Below are 12482 nucleotides of genomic sequence, written 5' to 3' on the forward strand. Positions count from 1 at the left end.
TATCTTGACTCCATTGTATACTCTTGCCTCCTTTGTCGAATATTAATTGGGCATAATGGTTTGGGTAGATTTCTGGGGTCTCTGTTCTATTCCATTGGTCTATATGTCTATTCTTGTGCCAGTACCAAGCTGTTTTAAGAATAGTGGCTTTGTAATTCAGCTTGATATCTGGTATTGAGATCCCACCTACTTTGTTCTTCTTTCTCAGGATTGCTGCAGCTATTCGAGGTCTTTTTTCATTCCAGATGAATTTTTGGACGTTCGTTCTAGATCTGTGAAATATGCCATTGGTAATTTGATGGGGATTGCATTGAATCTATAGATTTCTTTGGGTAGTATGGACATTTTGATGATGTTGATTCTACCAATCCATGAGCACAGTATGTTCTTCCATCTGTTTATGTCTTTCTCTATCTCTTTTTTCAGTGTCCTGTAATTTTTCGCATATAAGTCTTTTACCTCCATAGTTAAGTTTATTCCTAGGTAGCTTAATTTTTTTTGGCGCGATGGTAAATGGGATTGCTTTTTTAGTCTCACTTTCTGTAGGTTCACTATTGATGTAAAGAAATACCACAGATTTCTTGGAATTAATTTTGTATCCTGCTACATTGCCGAATTTATTTATTAAGTCTAATAATTTTTTGATGGAGTCTCTAGGGTTCTCTATGTACAGTATCATGTCATCTGCGAATAAGGACAGTTTTACTTCTTCTTTTCCAATTTGGATGCCTTTTATTTCTTCTTGTCTGATCGCAACGGCTAGTACTTCCAATACTATGTTGAACAGGCGTGGTGAGAGGGGGCATCCCTGTCTTGTTCCTGTTCTTAGGGAAAATGGTTTTAGTTTTTGCTCATTAATTATGATGTTGGCTGTGGGTTTGTCATATATGGCTTTTATTATATTGAGGTATGATCCTTCTATTCCTACCTTGCTGAGAGTTTTTATCAAGAAAGGGTGTTGGATTTTATCAAATGCTTTTTCTGCATCAATTGATATGACTACATGGTTTTTATCTTTCAATTTGTTTATGTGATGTATTATGTTTATTGATTTGCAGATTTTGTAGCATCCTTGCATCCCTGGGATAAAACCTACTTGGTCATGGTGTATGACCTTTCTGATGTACTGCTTGATCCGATTTGCTAGGATTTTGTTGAGGATTTTGGCATCTACGTTCATGAGGAATATTGGCCTGTAATTCTCTTTCATTGTGTTGTCTTTACCTGGTTTTGGTATTAGGGTGATGCTGGCTTCATAGAATGAGCTTGGAAGTGTTCCTTCCTCTTGGATTTTTTGTAGTAGTCTGAGGAGGACAGGTTTTAGTTCTTCCTTGAATGTTTGGTAAAACTCCCCTGTGAAGCCATCTGGCCCCAGGCTTTTGTTTGCTGGAAGCTTTTTGATTACTGCTTCAATTTCTTCCATAGTTATTGGCCTATTGAGATTTTTGGATTCTTCCTGATTAAGTTTTGGAAGGTTGTATTTTTCTAGGAATATGTCCATTTCCTCCAGGTTGTCTAGTTTGTTGGAGTAGAGTTGTTCATAGTATTGTTTAACAATCCTTTGTATTTCTGTGGGGTCTGTTGTTATTTTGCCTCTATCATTTCTGATTTTGTTTATTTGGGTCCTCTCTGTTTCTTGGTGAGCATGGCTAGAGGTGTATCAATCTTGTTTATCCTTTCAAAGAACCAGCTCTTGGTTTTGTTGATCTTTTGTATTGTTTTTTTTTTGTTCTCTATGTTGTTTATCTCTGCTCTGATCTTTATTATTTCCTTCCTTCTGCTTACACTGGGCTTTTCTTGTTGCTCTATTTCTAGCTCTTTGAGTTGTAGGGCTAGGTAATTTATTATCATTGTTTCTTGTTTTTTGCAGTAGGCTTGTAAAGCTATGAACTTCCCTCTCAAGACTGCTTTCGCTGTGTCCCACAGGTTTTGGATTGTTGTGTTTTCATTGTTGTTTGTTGCCATGATGTTTTTTATTTCTTCTTTGATCTCTCTGGTAACCCAGTCATTGTTTAATAGCATGCTATTTAGTCTCCATGTAAAATCACTACATGTTTTTACTCATCTCCTCAATGTTTATTTTTTGTCATTTTTCTCTCTTTTTTTGGTGTGTATTTGTGTACCCCTTAACTATTGTTGCATTTACACATGATCTTCCTATTTTCGCCTTTTAATCTTTGTACTAACTTTAAAATTGTTTGATCAACTGCTATTACTATTTGCTTTTGTCAGTGAGAATTTTTTCTTTCATATTTATTTTTTTGTTAATCCTCACCTGATGATATTTTTCCATTTATTTTTTAGAGAGTGGAAGAGAGGGAAAGAGGGAAGGAGAGAGAGAGAGAGAGAGAGAGAGAGAGAGAGAGAGAGAGAGAGAGAAGAGAGATATATCACACTGATTGGTTGCCTCCCACACCTGCCCCAACCGGAGGTGGGAAATAGAACCTGCAACCATTCAGTTTGTGGGCCAATGCTCTACTACTGAGCAACACTGGCCAGGGCCCTATATATTCTTATTTCTATTTTTGGTATTTTCTTTCTACTGAAAATCCCTCTAACATTTCTTGTAAAACTGGTTTAATGGTGATGAACTTTTTTCCTTATTGCTTGTCTGTGAAACTATGTCTCCTTGGATACTGAATGATAAGCTTGTTGGGTAGAGTAATCTTGGTTGTAGCTTCCTTCCTTCCTTCCTTCCTTCCTTCCTTCCTTCCTTCCTTCCTTCCTTCCTTCCTTCCTTTGACCTCAACCAATTTTTTATTTTGATGATGTATTTTTATAAGGAAAATAAATAATCAGATGATCAGGAATGTATATAACTAAATGAAATCAAGAAAAAGAAATAATAGTACACATTTAAACAGACAGAATTATGAAACCATATATCAAAATGCATCAAATATAAGGGATTTGGGTCTACTGTCTAATTAACCAGCATTTTTATATTTCTTTCCATATTTAAAATATATTTCTTTGCAAACATTTACAGTGGGTGATAGTCTACATTATCTCCTATCTTTTGCTAAATTTCAGCATTTCGCTTAGCCCCATTCTAGGTTTTTGCCTTTTATCATTGAATATTTCTTGCCAGTCTCTTCTGGGCACAAAGTTTCTATTGAAAGGTTTTCTGATAGTCTTATGGGTACTTCTTCATACATACTGATTTTTCAATTGCTGCTTTTAAAATTCTCTTTTTGACTTTAACTTTTGACATTTAATTGTGATGTGTCTTGGTGTGGGTGCCTTTGGATTCATCTTGTTTGGGATCTCTGTGCTTTATGGACTTGTATGTCTATTTCATTTGCCAAGTTAGGGAAGTTTTCAGTCATTATTTCTTCAAATAGGTTTTCAATTCCTTTTTCTTTCTCTTCTCTTCTGGGTAAATGTTGTTATGCCTGATGCTGTTCCATAGTTTTAAAAAATACTATTCTAATTTTAAAAAATTGTTTCTTTTTGCTGATCCAGTTGGGTGTTTTCCATTACATTGTCTTTCAGATTGATGGTTCAATTATTTGCTTATCTAATCTATTGTTGATTCCATCTAGTGTATTCTTTATTGTATTCTTCCATTCTGATGGGTTCTTTTTTTATGTTTTCTATAGCCTTTTTAGTGTTTTCTGTCTTTTTGTTGAAGTTCTCACTATATCTTTTCTTATATCAAGTTCATTTGCACTCTTTGTCTGATAGATGCTTGTCTCCATTTTGTTTAGTTCTTTTTCTGAGTTTTATCCTGTTTTTTCATTTCTATAACTTGACAACTAATTCTAAATTCTGAAATGGAGCCCTAGCCAATTTGGCTCAGTGGATAGAGAATCAGCCTGTGGACTGAAGGGTCCTGGGTTTGATTCCGGTCAAGGGCACATGCCAGGGTTGTAGGCTCCATCCACAGTAGGGGCTGTGCTGGAGGCAACCGATCAATTATTCTCTCATCATTGATTTTTCTATCTCTCTCTCCCTCTCCCTTCCTCTCCGAAATCAATAAAAATATATAAAATAAAAATAAATAAATAAATAAGTAAATACTGATATGGACATGCACCTAAAAACACCAAAGGTATTTTAAACAATAAGATATGAGAACTTAACTCTGACAGATATTAAGACTTATTGTAAGGCATACTAATTAAGATAGTCTTGTATTAGAGCAAGAATAGACAAATATACCAAATAAAGAGCAGTGTGAAAGGTATGGGTTTTTTGTTTGTTTTACAAAAGATGTTTGGTCAATTGGATGTTTACTTGGGAAAAAAATGAAACACCACCACCTCACATCCTGTACAAAATCAATTGCAGGTTGATTGCATATTAATGTAAATGTCAACCAACAAACAAAATCTAACACCTTCCCTAAGAAAACCCCACTAACAAATTTCTACAAGATAATATAGGGGACTATGGTTAGGAGCTTTGGCAAAGGAGAGACTTCTATGGCAGAACACCAGTAGCACTAATCATAAATAAAATGATTGTTAAAATGTGACTATATCAAAATTAAGAATTTCTGTTTATAAAAAATACCTGTAAGAAATAAAAAGGGAAAGCAGAGAGTGAGATAAGACTTGTCACAAACAAAATCAACAAAGATTTCACAACCAGAATATACAGAAACAGTTATAAATGAGTTAAAATAAAAATAAAAAGACTATTGATACAATGGGAAAAGAAATACTTCCACATGGCTAAAAAACAAATTAAAATACATGCAACAATTTTAGTAATCAGGAACAAACAACTGGAAACTACAATAATTTATTACTAACCACCCATAAAAATGGCTAATGCTAAAAAGTTTGATAATACTAACTGTTGGATATAGTCTTATAGTCTAGGCAAGGATGTAAAACAACTGGAACTCTAATATACACTTCTGTTGCGAGTATGAATTGGTACAAATACTTTGGAAAAAAATTTTTAAATTGATTTCAGAGAGAAAGGAGAGAGAGAGAGAGAGTTAGAAACATCAAAGATGAGAATCATTGATTGGCTGCCTCTTACACACCTCTTACTGGGGTTCGAGCCCGCAACCTGGGCATATGCCCTTGACTGGAATCAAACCTGGGATCTTTCAGTCTCAGACTGACTCTCTATCTACTGAGCCAGACCAGCTAGGGCTGGAAAATTTTTGAAATAATATACTAGAGCCGAGCAAGCACATATGTTATAATCCAGCAATCACTCACAGGGTATGTACTCAAGAGAAATGTGTGTACTAGTATATGTGCACTAAGAGACATGTACACAAAGCTTCATAGGAAAAAATTTTCTAATTGTTACAAGCTGGAAATAACCTAGATATTCACATCCATCATAGAATGAATAAATTGTGGCATTTCATACAGTGAAAACTATACAGCAATGAAAATCAACTATAGTTACACACAACAGTATGTATTAATCTCACAGACATAATTTTGAGCAAAAGTAACTAGAAACAAATGAATACCTCTATATGGTTCCCAGTATATAAAGTTGAAAAATCTAAAAAAAAGTTTTTTATGATTTTTTTTTTAGTGGTAAAATTATAAAGGTAAGTGAGGAAGATAATATCAAAAGAGTCAGAATAATAGCAATTCATAAAGAATAATAACTGAGAGAAAGGAAGGAAGCTTCTGGGATGTTGGAAATGTTTTAATTTTTTTAACTGAAATGGTAGTTATAGGTTTGCTCATTTCATGACAATTCACTGAGTTGTACATGTTTTGTTTTATACACTTGTATGTGTGCTTTATTTATAATAAAAATATTTCTCTTTTTCTCCTATTGCATACCTGGCTCAGCATAAAACTCAGGGGGTCCTCTGGCTTTTCATAAACTAAGTTTTCAGTGATCTGCTGAGAGAGCATAAGACATCACATTATGGTTCTGAGCTAAAGTTATATGATCAGGTTATATCTGAAACAATCTTTTGTACTAACATGTACATACCATTTTAAAAAAATTCATATGTCTTCATAAAGTGACAAATTATTTTCTTAGTACTAATAAAATTAGGTAAAATTTTGAGGAATATAATCCTATATAATAAAAGGCTAATATGCAAATTAGCCAACTGACAGAACAACTGGTTGCAATGGCACACACTGACCACCAGGAGACAGACACTCAACTCAGGAGCTGCCCCCTGGTGGTCAGCGCACTCCCACAGGGGGAATACTGCTCAGCCAGAAGCCGGGCTCACAGATGGCAAGCACAGTGGTGGTGACGGAGCCTCTCCCATCTCCGCAGCAGTGCTAAAAATGTCTGACTGCCGGCCTAGGCCCACTCCCAGGGCCTAAGAGGAGTGGGTCTAAGCCAGCAGTCAGACACTCCCTGAGGGATCCCAGACTGCAAGAAGGTGCATGCTGGGCTGAGGGACCCACTAAGTGCACGAATTTTGTGCACTGGGCCTCTAGTTTTAGTAATAAGTATCAATGGATATTTCTCTAGTTTCCAGGATCAAAGAGGTAGTGAGAAAGTTTTAGTTTTGAGAACTGTGATTTCGCTGGACTGAGAAATTAGCATTATTTGCTCTGAAGAATTATCAGAAAAAAAGTACTTTGAATAAAATTTTAAAATATTATGATTTCACATAGAGCCTTCCTTTAGAGGCCTTTGATTCTAAAAGGTTAAAATGATGTTCATTGTTTCTAATAATAAATGAGCAAGCATATATAAAACTTCAGAGATTCACTACCATACTTTTTTGTTGTTGAATAACCCCCCAAGTTATAATAAACAATTATCATTTGTAAGAAATAACAATGAGGCAAATTTTAGTTGTAAGATAGTCATGGTCTGTTTAATGTATTTACACCAATTATCCTCTTTAATAAAAGGGTAATATGCAAATTGACCCTAACAGCAGAACGACTGGGAATGATTGGTCACTATGACACACACTGACCACCAGGGGGCAGATGCTCAATGCAGGAGCTGCCCCCTGGTGGTCAGTGCGCTCCCACAGGGGGAGCTCTGCTCAGCCACAAGCTAGGTTGATGGCTGCCAGCACAGCGGTGGTGGCGGGAGCCTCTCCCGCCTTCTCAGCAGCACTAAGGATGTCCGACTGCAGCTTAGGTCTGCTCCCTGCTGGTAAGTGGACATCCCCCGAGGGCTGCCGGGCTGCCAGAGGGATATCTGACTGCTAGCTTGGGCCCGATCCCCCAGGAAGCGGGCCTAAGCAAGCAGGTGGACATCCTCCAAGGGGTCCCAGACTGCAAGAGGGCATAGGTGGGGTTAAGGGACCCCCCTGAGTGCACAAATTTTTGTGCACTGGGTCTCTAGTATATTTCATATATGTTTTTATTAAATAATCATTTGATAACTAATTTTTCTTATAACAATGTTGAATGTATAAGCATTATTTTTTCTTAATAGATGAAGGAAATTATTTATAGAATGATTAGAATTTTACTTCCTTCAGTTTAGTAATTAGTTGTTCTTTGATCAAAGGCAGAAAGTGCTCACCCACAAAACAATATCTTAACAAAGAAAAGGCATAGAGCAGAGTTGATGAAGTATCACTTATCCCTATTTTATATGAGGAAACTAAGCTTCACAGAAGTTTATGTAGTTTTTTCCAAATAACAAAGATGAAAAATGGCTAAGTTAGATTGGAACCTTGAGCTAAATTTGCAGTTTGTGATCTTTCTTCTACACCAGCAGTTCTCAACCTGTGGGTCAGGACCTCTGTGGCGGTTGAATGACCCTTTCACAGGGGTCGCCTAAGACCATCCTGCATATCAAATATTTACATTACGATTCATAACAGTAGCAACATTAAAGTTATGAAATAGCAATGAAAATAATTTTATGGTTGGGTCACAACTTTAGGAACTGTATTTAGGGGGCCAGAAGGTTGAGAACCACTGTTCTACACCCTATTTCTTTAAATTTAAGTTTAAATGTTTTCATTTGAGGTGGGTCATTCTTATTTTACACCTTTCTAACCACAAAGTTATTTCATGTACTCACATATTATATATGAACTAGAGGCCAGATGCACGAAATTGTGCAAGAGTAGGCCTTCCTTCCAGCACCTGAGACCCGGGCTTCCCTCTGGCTGCCAGCAGGCACCTGGGACCCCAGCTTCATCCAGAACGTCATCCAATCTAATTAGCATATTGTGCTTTTATTATTATAGACTAGAGGCCCGGTGCACAAAAATTTGTGCACTCGAGGGGGGGGGGGGTCCCTCAGCCCGGCCTGTGCCCTCTTGCAGTCTGGGACCCCTCGGGAGATAACAACCTGCTGGCTTAGGCCTGCTCCCGGGTGGCAGAGGGCAGGCCCAATCCCTAGGTGCAGCCCCTGGTCGGGCTCAGAGCAGGGCTGATTGGGGAGTTGGGGCACCGCCCCCTGTCATGCACAGAGCAGGGCGGATTGGGAGGTTGCGATGCCACCCTCAGTCACGCTCAGGGTAGGGCCAATTGGGGGGTTGGGGCACCGCCCCCTGTCACACTCAAGGCAGGGTCGATGGGGAGGTTGAGGCTCTACCCTGTCACACACAGAGCAGGGTCCATGGGAGGGGGGGGTTGGGGCACCGCACCCTGTCACACACAGAGCAGGGCCAATCAGGGGGTTGGGGAGCTCCCCCCTATCAGGCACAGAGCAGGGCTGATCAGGGGGTTGGGGCGCCTTCCCCTGTCACGAACAGAGCAGGGCGGATAGGGAGGTTGTGGCCCCGCACCCTGTCATACACTGAGCCGCAGGCCAATCAGGGGGTTTGGGCCCTGCCCCCTGTTACGCTGATCCCAGTGCCGGGAGGCCTTGCGGCTCCACTGATCCTGGTGCTGGGAGGCATATTACCCTTTTACTATATAGGATAGAGGCCTGGTGCACGGGTGGGGGTCAGCTGGTTTGCCCTGAAGGGTGTCCTGGATAAGGGTGGGGGTCCCCACTGGGGTGCCTGGCCAGCCTGGATGAGGGGATGATGGCTGTTTGCAGCTGGTCACACACCCTTCAGGTGGGGGTCCCCACTGGGGTGCCTGGCCAGTCTGGGTGAGGGGCTGAGGGCTGTTTTCAGCCTGGCGGGCGACTGAAGCTCCCAACCGCTCCTTTTTTTCTTTTTTTTTTTTATTCTGGGCCAACTCTGAGGCTTGGCTCCAGCTCTTAGGCCTCCGCTGCTGAAAGCAGGTATCTGCTTTGTTTGGGTTCTATAATCGAAACACTGTTTCAACTCCAGCTCTGAGGCCTGGCTGGCTGAAAGCAGGTTTCTGGGGTTTTGTTTAGCTTCTATATTTGTAACAATGTTTCAAACTGCAAGCTCAGAGGCCGGCAGGGGCAGGCGGGGAACGTTGGAGTCCTCCATCACTGAAGCAAGGAAGCCTCATGTTCGCTTCAATCTGCCTGGCTGCCGGCTGCCACCTTGGCTGGCAGTTAATTTGCATATCGCCCTGATTAGCCAATGGGAAGGGTAGCAGATGTACGGCTAATTACCACGTTTCTCTTTTATTAGATAGGATATGTACTTTGCTGGGTAATAATATTAACATAAAAATAAACATGTCAGGTAAACAAAAACAACCCACCAAACAGTAAACATTTTATAAATGTGATAATTTCTTGTAATTCTATATTGGACAAGGATGTTATACTTTAAAAAATAAATGTTTATCTTGATTTTTTAGAGAGAGAAGAGGGAGAGGGAGAGAAGATGGAAACATCAATCAGCTGCCTCCTGCATGACCCCTACTGGGGATAGAATCTACAACCCCAGAATATATGCCCTGACTGGGAATCAAACCAGCAACCTCTTGGTGCATGGGACAATACTCAATCCACTCAGCCACACTGGCTGGGGAAGGATGTTATACTTTAAAGACGTTTCAGCCCCAAATCCTGAGGTCAATATGGCTCAAAATTTTTATAATTAGAAGCAACTCTTAACTACTCACGCTCTACACCCCCTCCCCCACCCCCCTCCCCCGCCCCCCCTTCCCGCCAAGCAATGTGGTTTCTTAGATGGTTGCAGGTTGGTTATCTTTTGAAAGTATTATATGATGCCTGGAAAGCTTTTATATTTCCTTTTCAATGGCCAATATTTTGTTCTTCCTTCCTAGTCTGGCTCAAACTTTTAACTCTTTGCGAAGTTTTTTTCCTATCAACCAATCTACCCAATCCTTCTGAATGACTTCATACATGGTAAGTATCACTCATTTGGTGTTTATCATTTACTACTTTTTAAAAAATACATCTTACTGACTTCTCAATGAGATTATATCCTTTGTATTATCAAAGGCTCTTTCTTATACCACATGAAAACCAGGTCAAAGTTTGTTTTTTACATTATAATTACTAGAAAAATCACAATTAAAGAAAGGGAATGAGAGGTTTACCTGGAATATTTGCAGAATGTGGTGTTTCTCCATGTATTGTAGTGAAATTTGATATGGATCTTGATATACGAGAGAAGGAAATCGCCTCTTTTGGTATTGAATAGAACTCCTTCCTTCTTGGTATCCTGAAGTATCCTAAAATGGAAATATCCCCCCACCAAAGAGTCTTTAATAAATCAAAAAGCGCCAGGAAGTTCTTCTTTTTGCTGTTATCAGAAGAATCTGGTGATGATGGGATCTAAACACCAGGAGTTGGAAAAAAGACACATTATTATGAGAGATCTAGCTGATCCTCCAGGCAATATAATATATCTCAAGTCCTGGGAGGTACCTTAGGCTTCTCCAATCTACTTCAACTATTTTTCCCTTCATAGGGATCTCCAGTTTACTTCCAATTCCTTTTCTTTGGTAGAAGCCTAGAGAGGGGAAGTGACTTAGTGTTATAGAATTAGCAGCAGAACCAGGATTTGAAACCCAGGTCTCCTGAATGCTGGTTCATTGATCATTCCTGAATAGCCCTAGGGTAGCAGAGAAAGCAACTCATCTCTATATATCCTATCCTTCTCCTGTCCTTCCTGAATCTTATAGGTCACACATATCATAGCATGTGGGTTTATTTCTCATCCTTGATTCAACCTGTGCCCAACCTCCGCCCTCCATACCACCATTATAGGCCCCTAGCTTGGCTTCCAACCTCCCAGGTGGGTATCAAATGCCCCTTTAACCTACAGGCTTGGTTACTATGATTTGACCATTTTCTTGACCGATGATATAGTTCCCTTTAGATGAGATGGAGGGGAATCTTGGGGAAAAGTTGTGGTTTTGTGGTTGTAAATTACCGGTGACCTTGGTATCAAATGCGTTGAATGCTTTCATGAATTCATCATTTTTATATTTATTTATATCTGAAACCTTGGAATTTCTGAAATCTTTTTGTTTAGAATCTAATGTATAGTCAACCTCTTTGCCCTTCTGGCTGGTATGTATTTTGTCATCATACTCATCACTTTCTCCAAGGTCAGGCTGGTTGTCATCTATGTCATCATCTTCATCTTCCACCTTTTCATACTCACGATAGAGAGGCATGATAACTCTAGGGTGTTGTTGAATGCTGCCACCAGTTTGGTCTTCAGCTGCCTGGTCTTCAGCTAGTTCAGTAATTTGGTCAGGTGCTTCGTGGTGAGTCTTTACCGATGATTTGTAGCTAATTGGGTCAGACAATCTATGTTCACCCGGTTGATAAGTTTTTTGTTCAACCAGACCAGACTTTCTGCTGTCAATCAGGTCATAAGCCTCTTGGTCATCTTGGCCAGACTCTCTGAGTTGAATCGGTGCAGAAACCCTTCGGTCATCTTGGCCAGACTTCATATGGTCAATCGGTTCAGAACTTCTTCGATCATATTGGCCAGACTTGCGGTCAATCGGTTCAGAAACCCTTCGGCTATCTTGGTCAGACTTTCTGTGGCCAGTCTGTTCAGAGGCTCTTCGTTCAGATGAGACAGACGATGTGCGGTCAGTCTGTTTAGAAGCGCTCTCAGCATGGCCGGATGATCTGCGATCAGTGTGTTCAGAAGTTAGTCCTTTGGGCCGAACAGGCTTCTGACTGTTAGTCCGTTCAGATTCTGCATGACTCGCGTGGCGAGATGTCCTGCTGTTTCTCCGTTCAGACATTCTTTGGTCAACCTTATTAGTTCCTCTGTGATCAGCAACTTTATAACGGTTGGACGCTTTAGGTCAGTCGGATCGTATCTTCTGTGCCTATTGTATTTGGACACTTTGTGGTCTGCTTGGCCAAATACGTTGGGTTCAGACTGGCCAGATACTCCTAGGTCATCCTGGTTAGCTGTTCTGGGATCAGTCTGGTTATCTGCCTCCGTTTTGTACAGGTTCTGCCAGTTGTCTTCCTGGCCATCCAGGTGGCTGTCATTTGGGTGCGTGGTTGTGCTTTCAGGTCCCCAGGATTCCCCCTCGGAGCCTCTTTGGGAGGCTCTCACATATTTTGCCTGTCCCTGATTGGTCTAAGTTGCTGTGGGTGGGGCCGGTCTGGGTTGTCTAGGCGACTTGGGGAACCCTGGGCAATAATGCCCGCGGGGTTTGTGTGGGCCTCAGTGAACTGGTTCTTTCTTCTTTCCTTCCTTTCTGGAGCGTGGGCTGTTGCCTGAAGGTGAGCTG

General features: G+C 40.3%; 1 protein-coding gene across 1 annotated transcript; it reads right to left on the reverse strand.

Annotated features, from left to right (window-relative positions):
• Positions 1-2795: 2795 nt before the first annotated feature.
• Positions 2796-11981, reverse strand: TEX55 (testis expressed 55). The gene is made up of 5 exons (XM_059686166.1): positions 11150-11981; positions 10662-10726; positions 10311-10445; positions 5769-5831; positions 2796-2819 (listed from the first exon to the last, which is right to left on the reverse strand). Exons 1-5 carry the CDS (start codon positions 11979-11981, stop codon positions 2796-2798), a joined length of 1119 nt encoding a protein of 372 aa, XP_059542149.1.
• Positions 11982-12482: the final 501 nt, after the last annotated feature.

Source organism: Myotis daubentonii, chromosome 3 (genome assembly GCF_963259705.1).
Source record: "Myotis daubentonii chromosome 3, mMyoDau2.1, whole genome shotgun sequence".
Lineage (NCBI taxonomy): Eukaryota > Metazoa > Chordata > Mammalia > Chiroptera > Vespertilionidae > Myotis > Myotis daubentonii.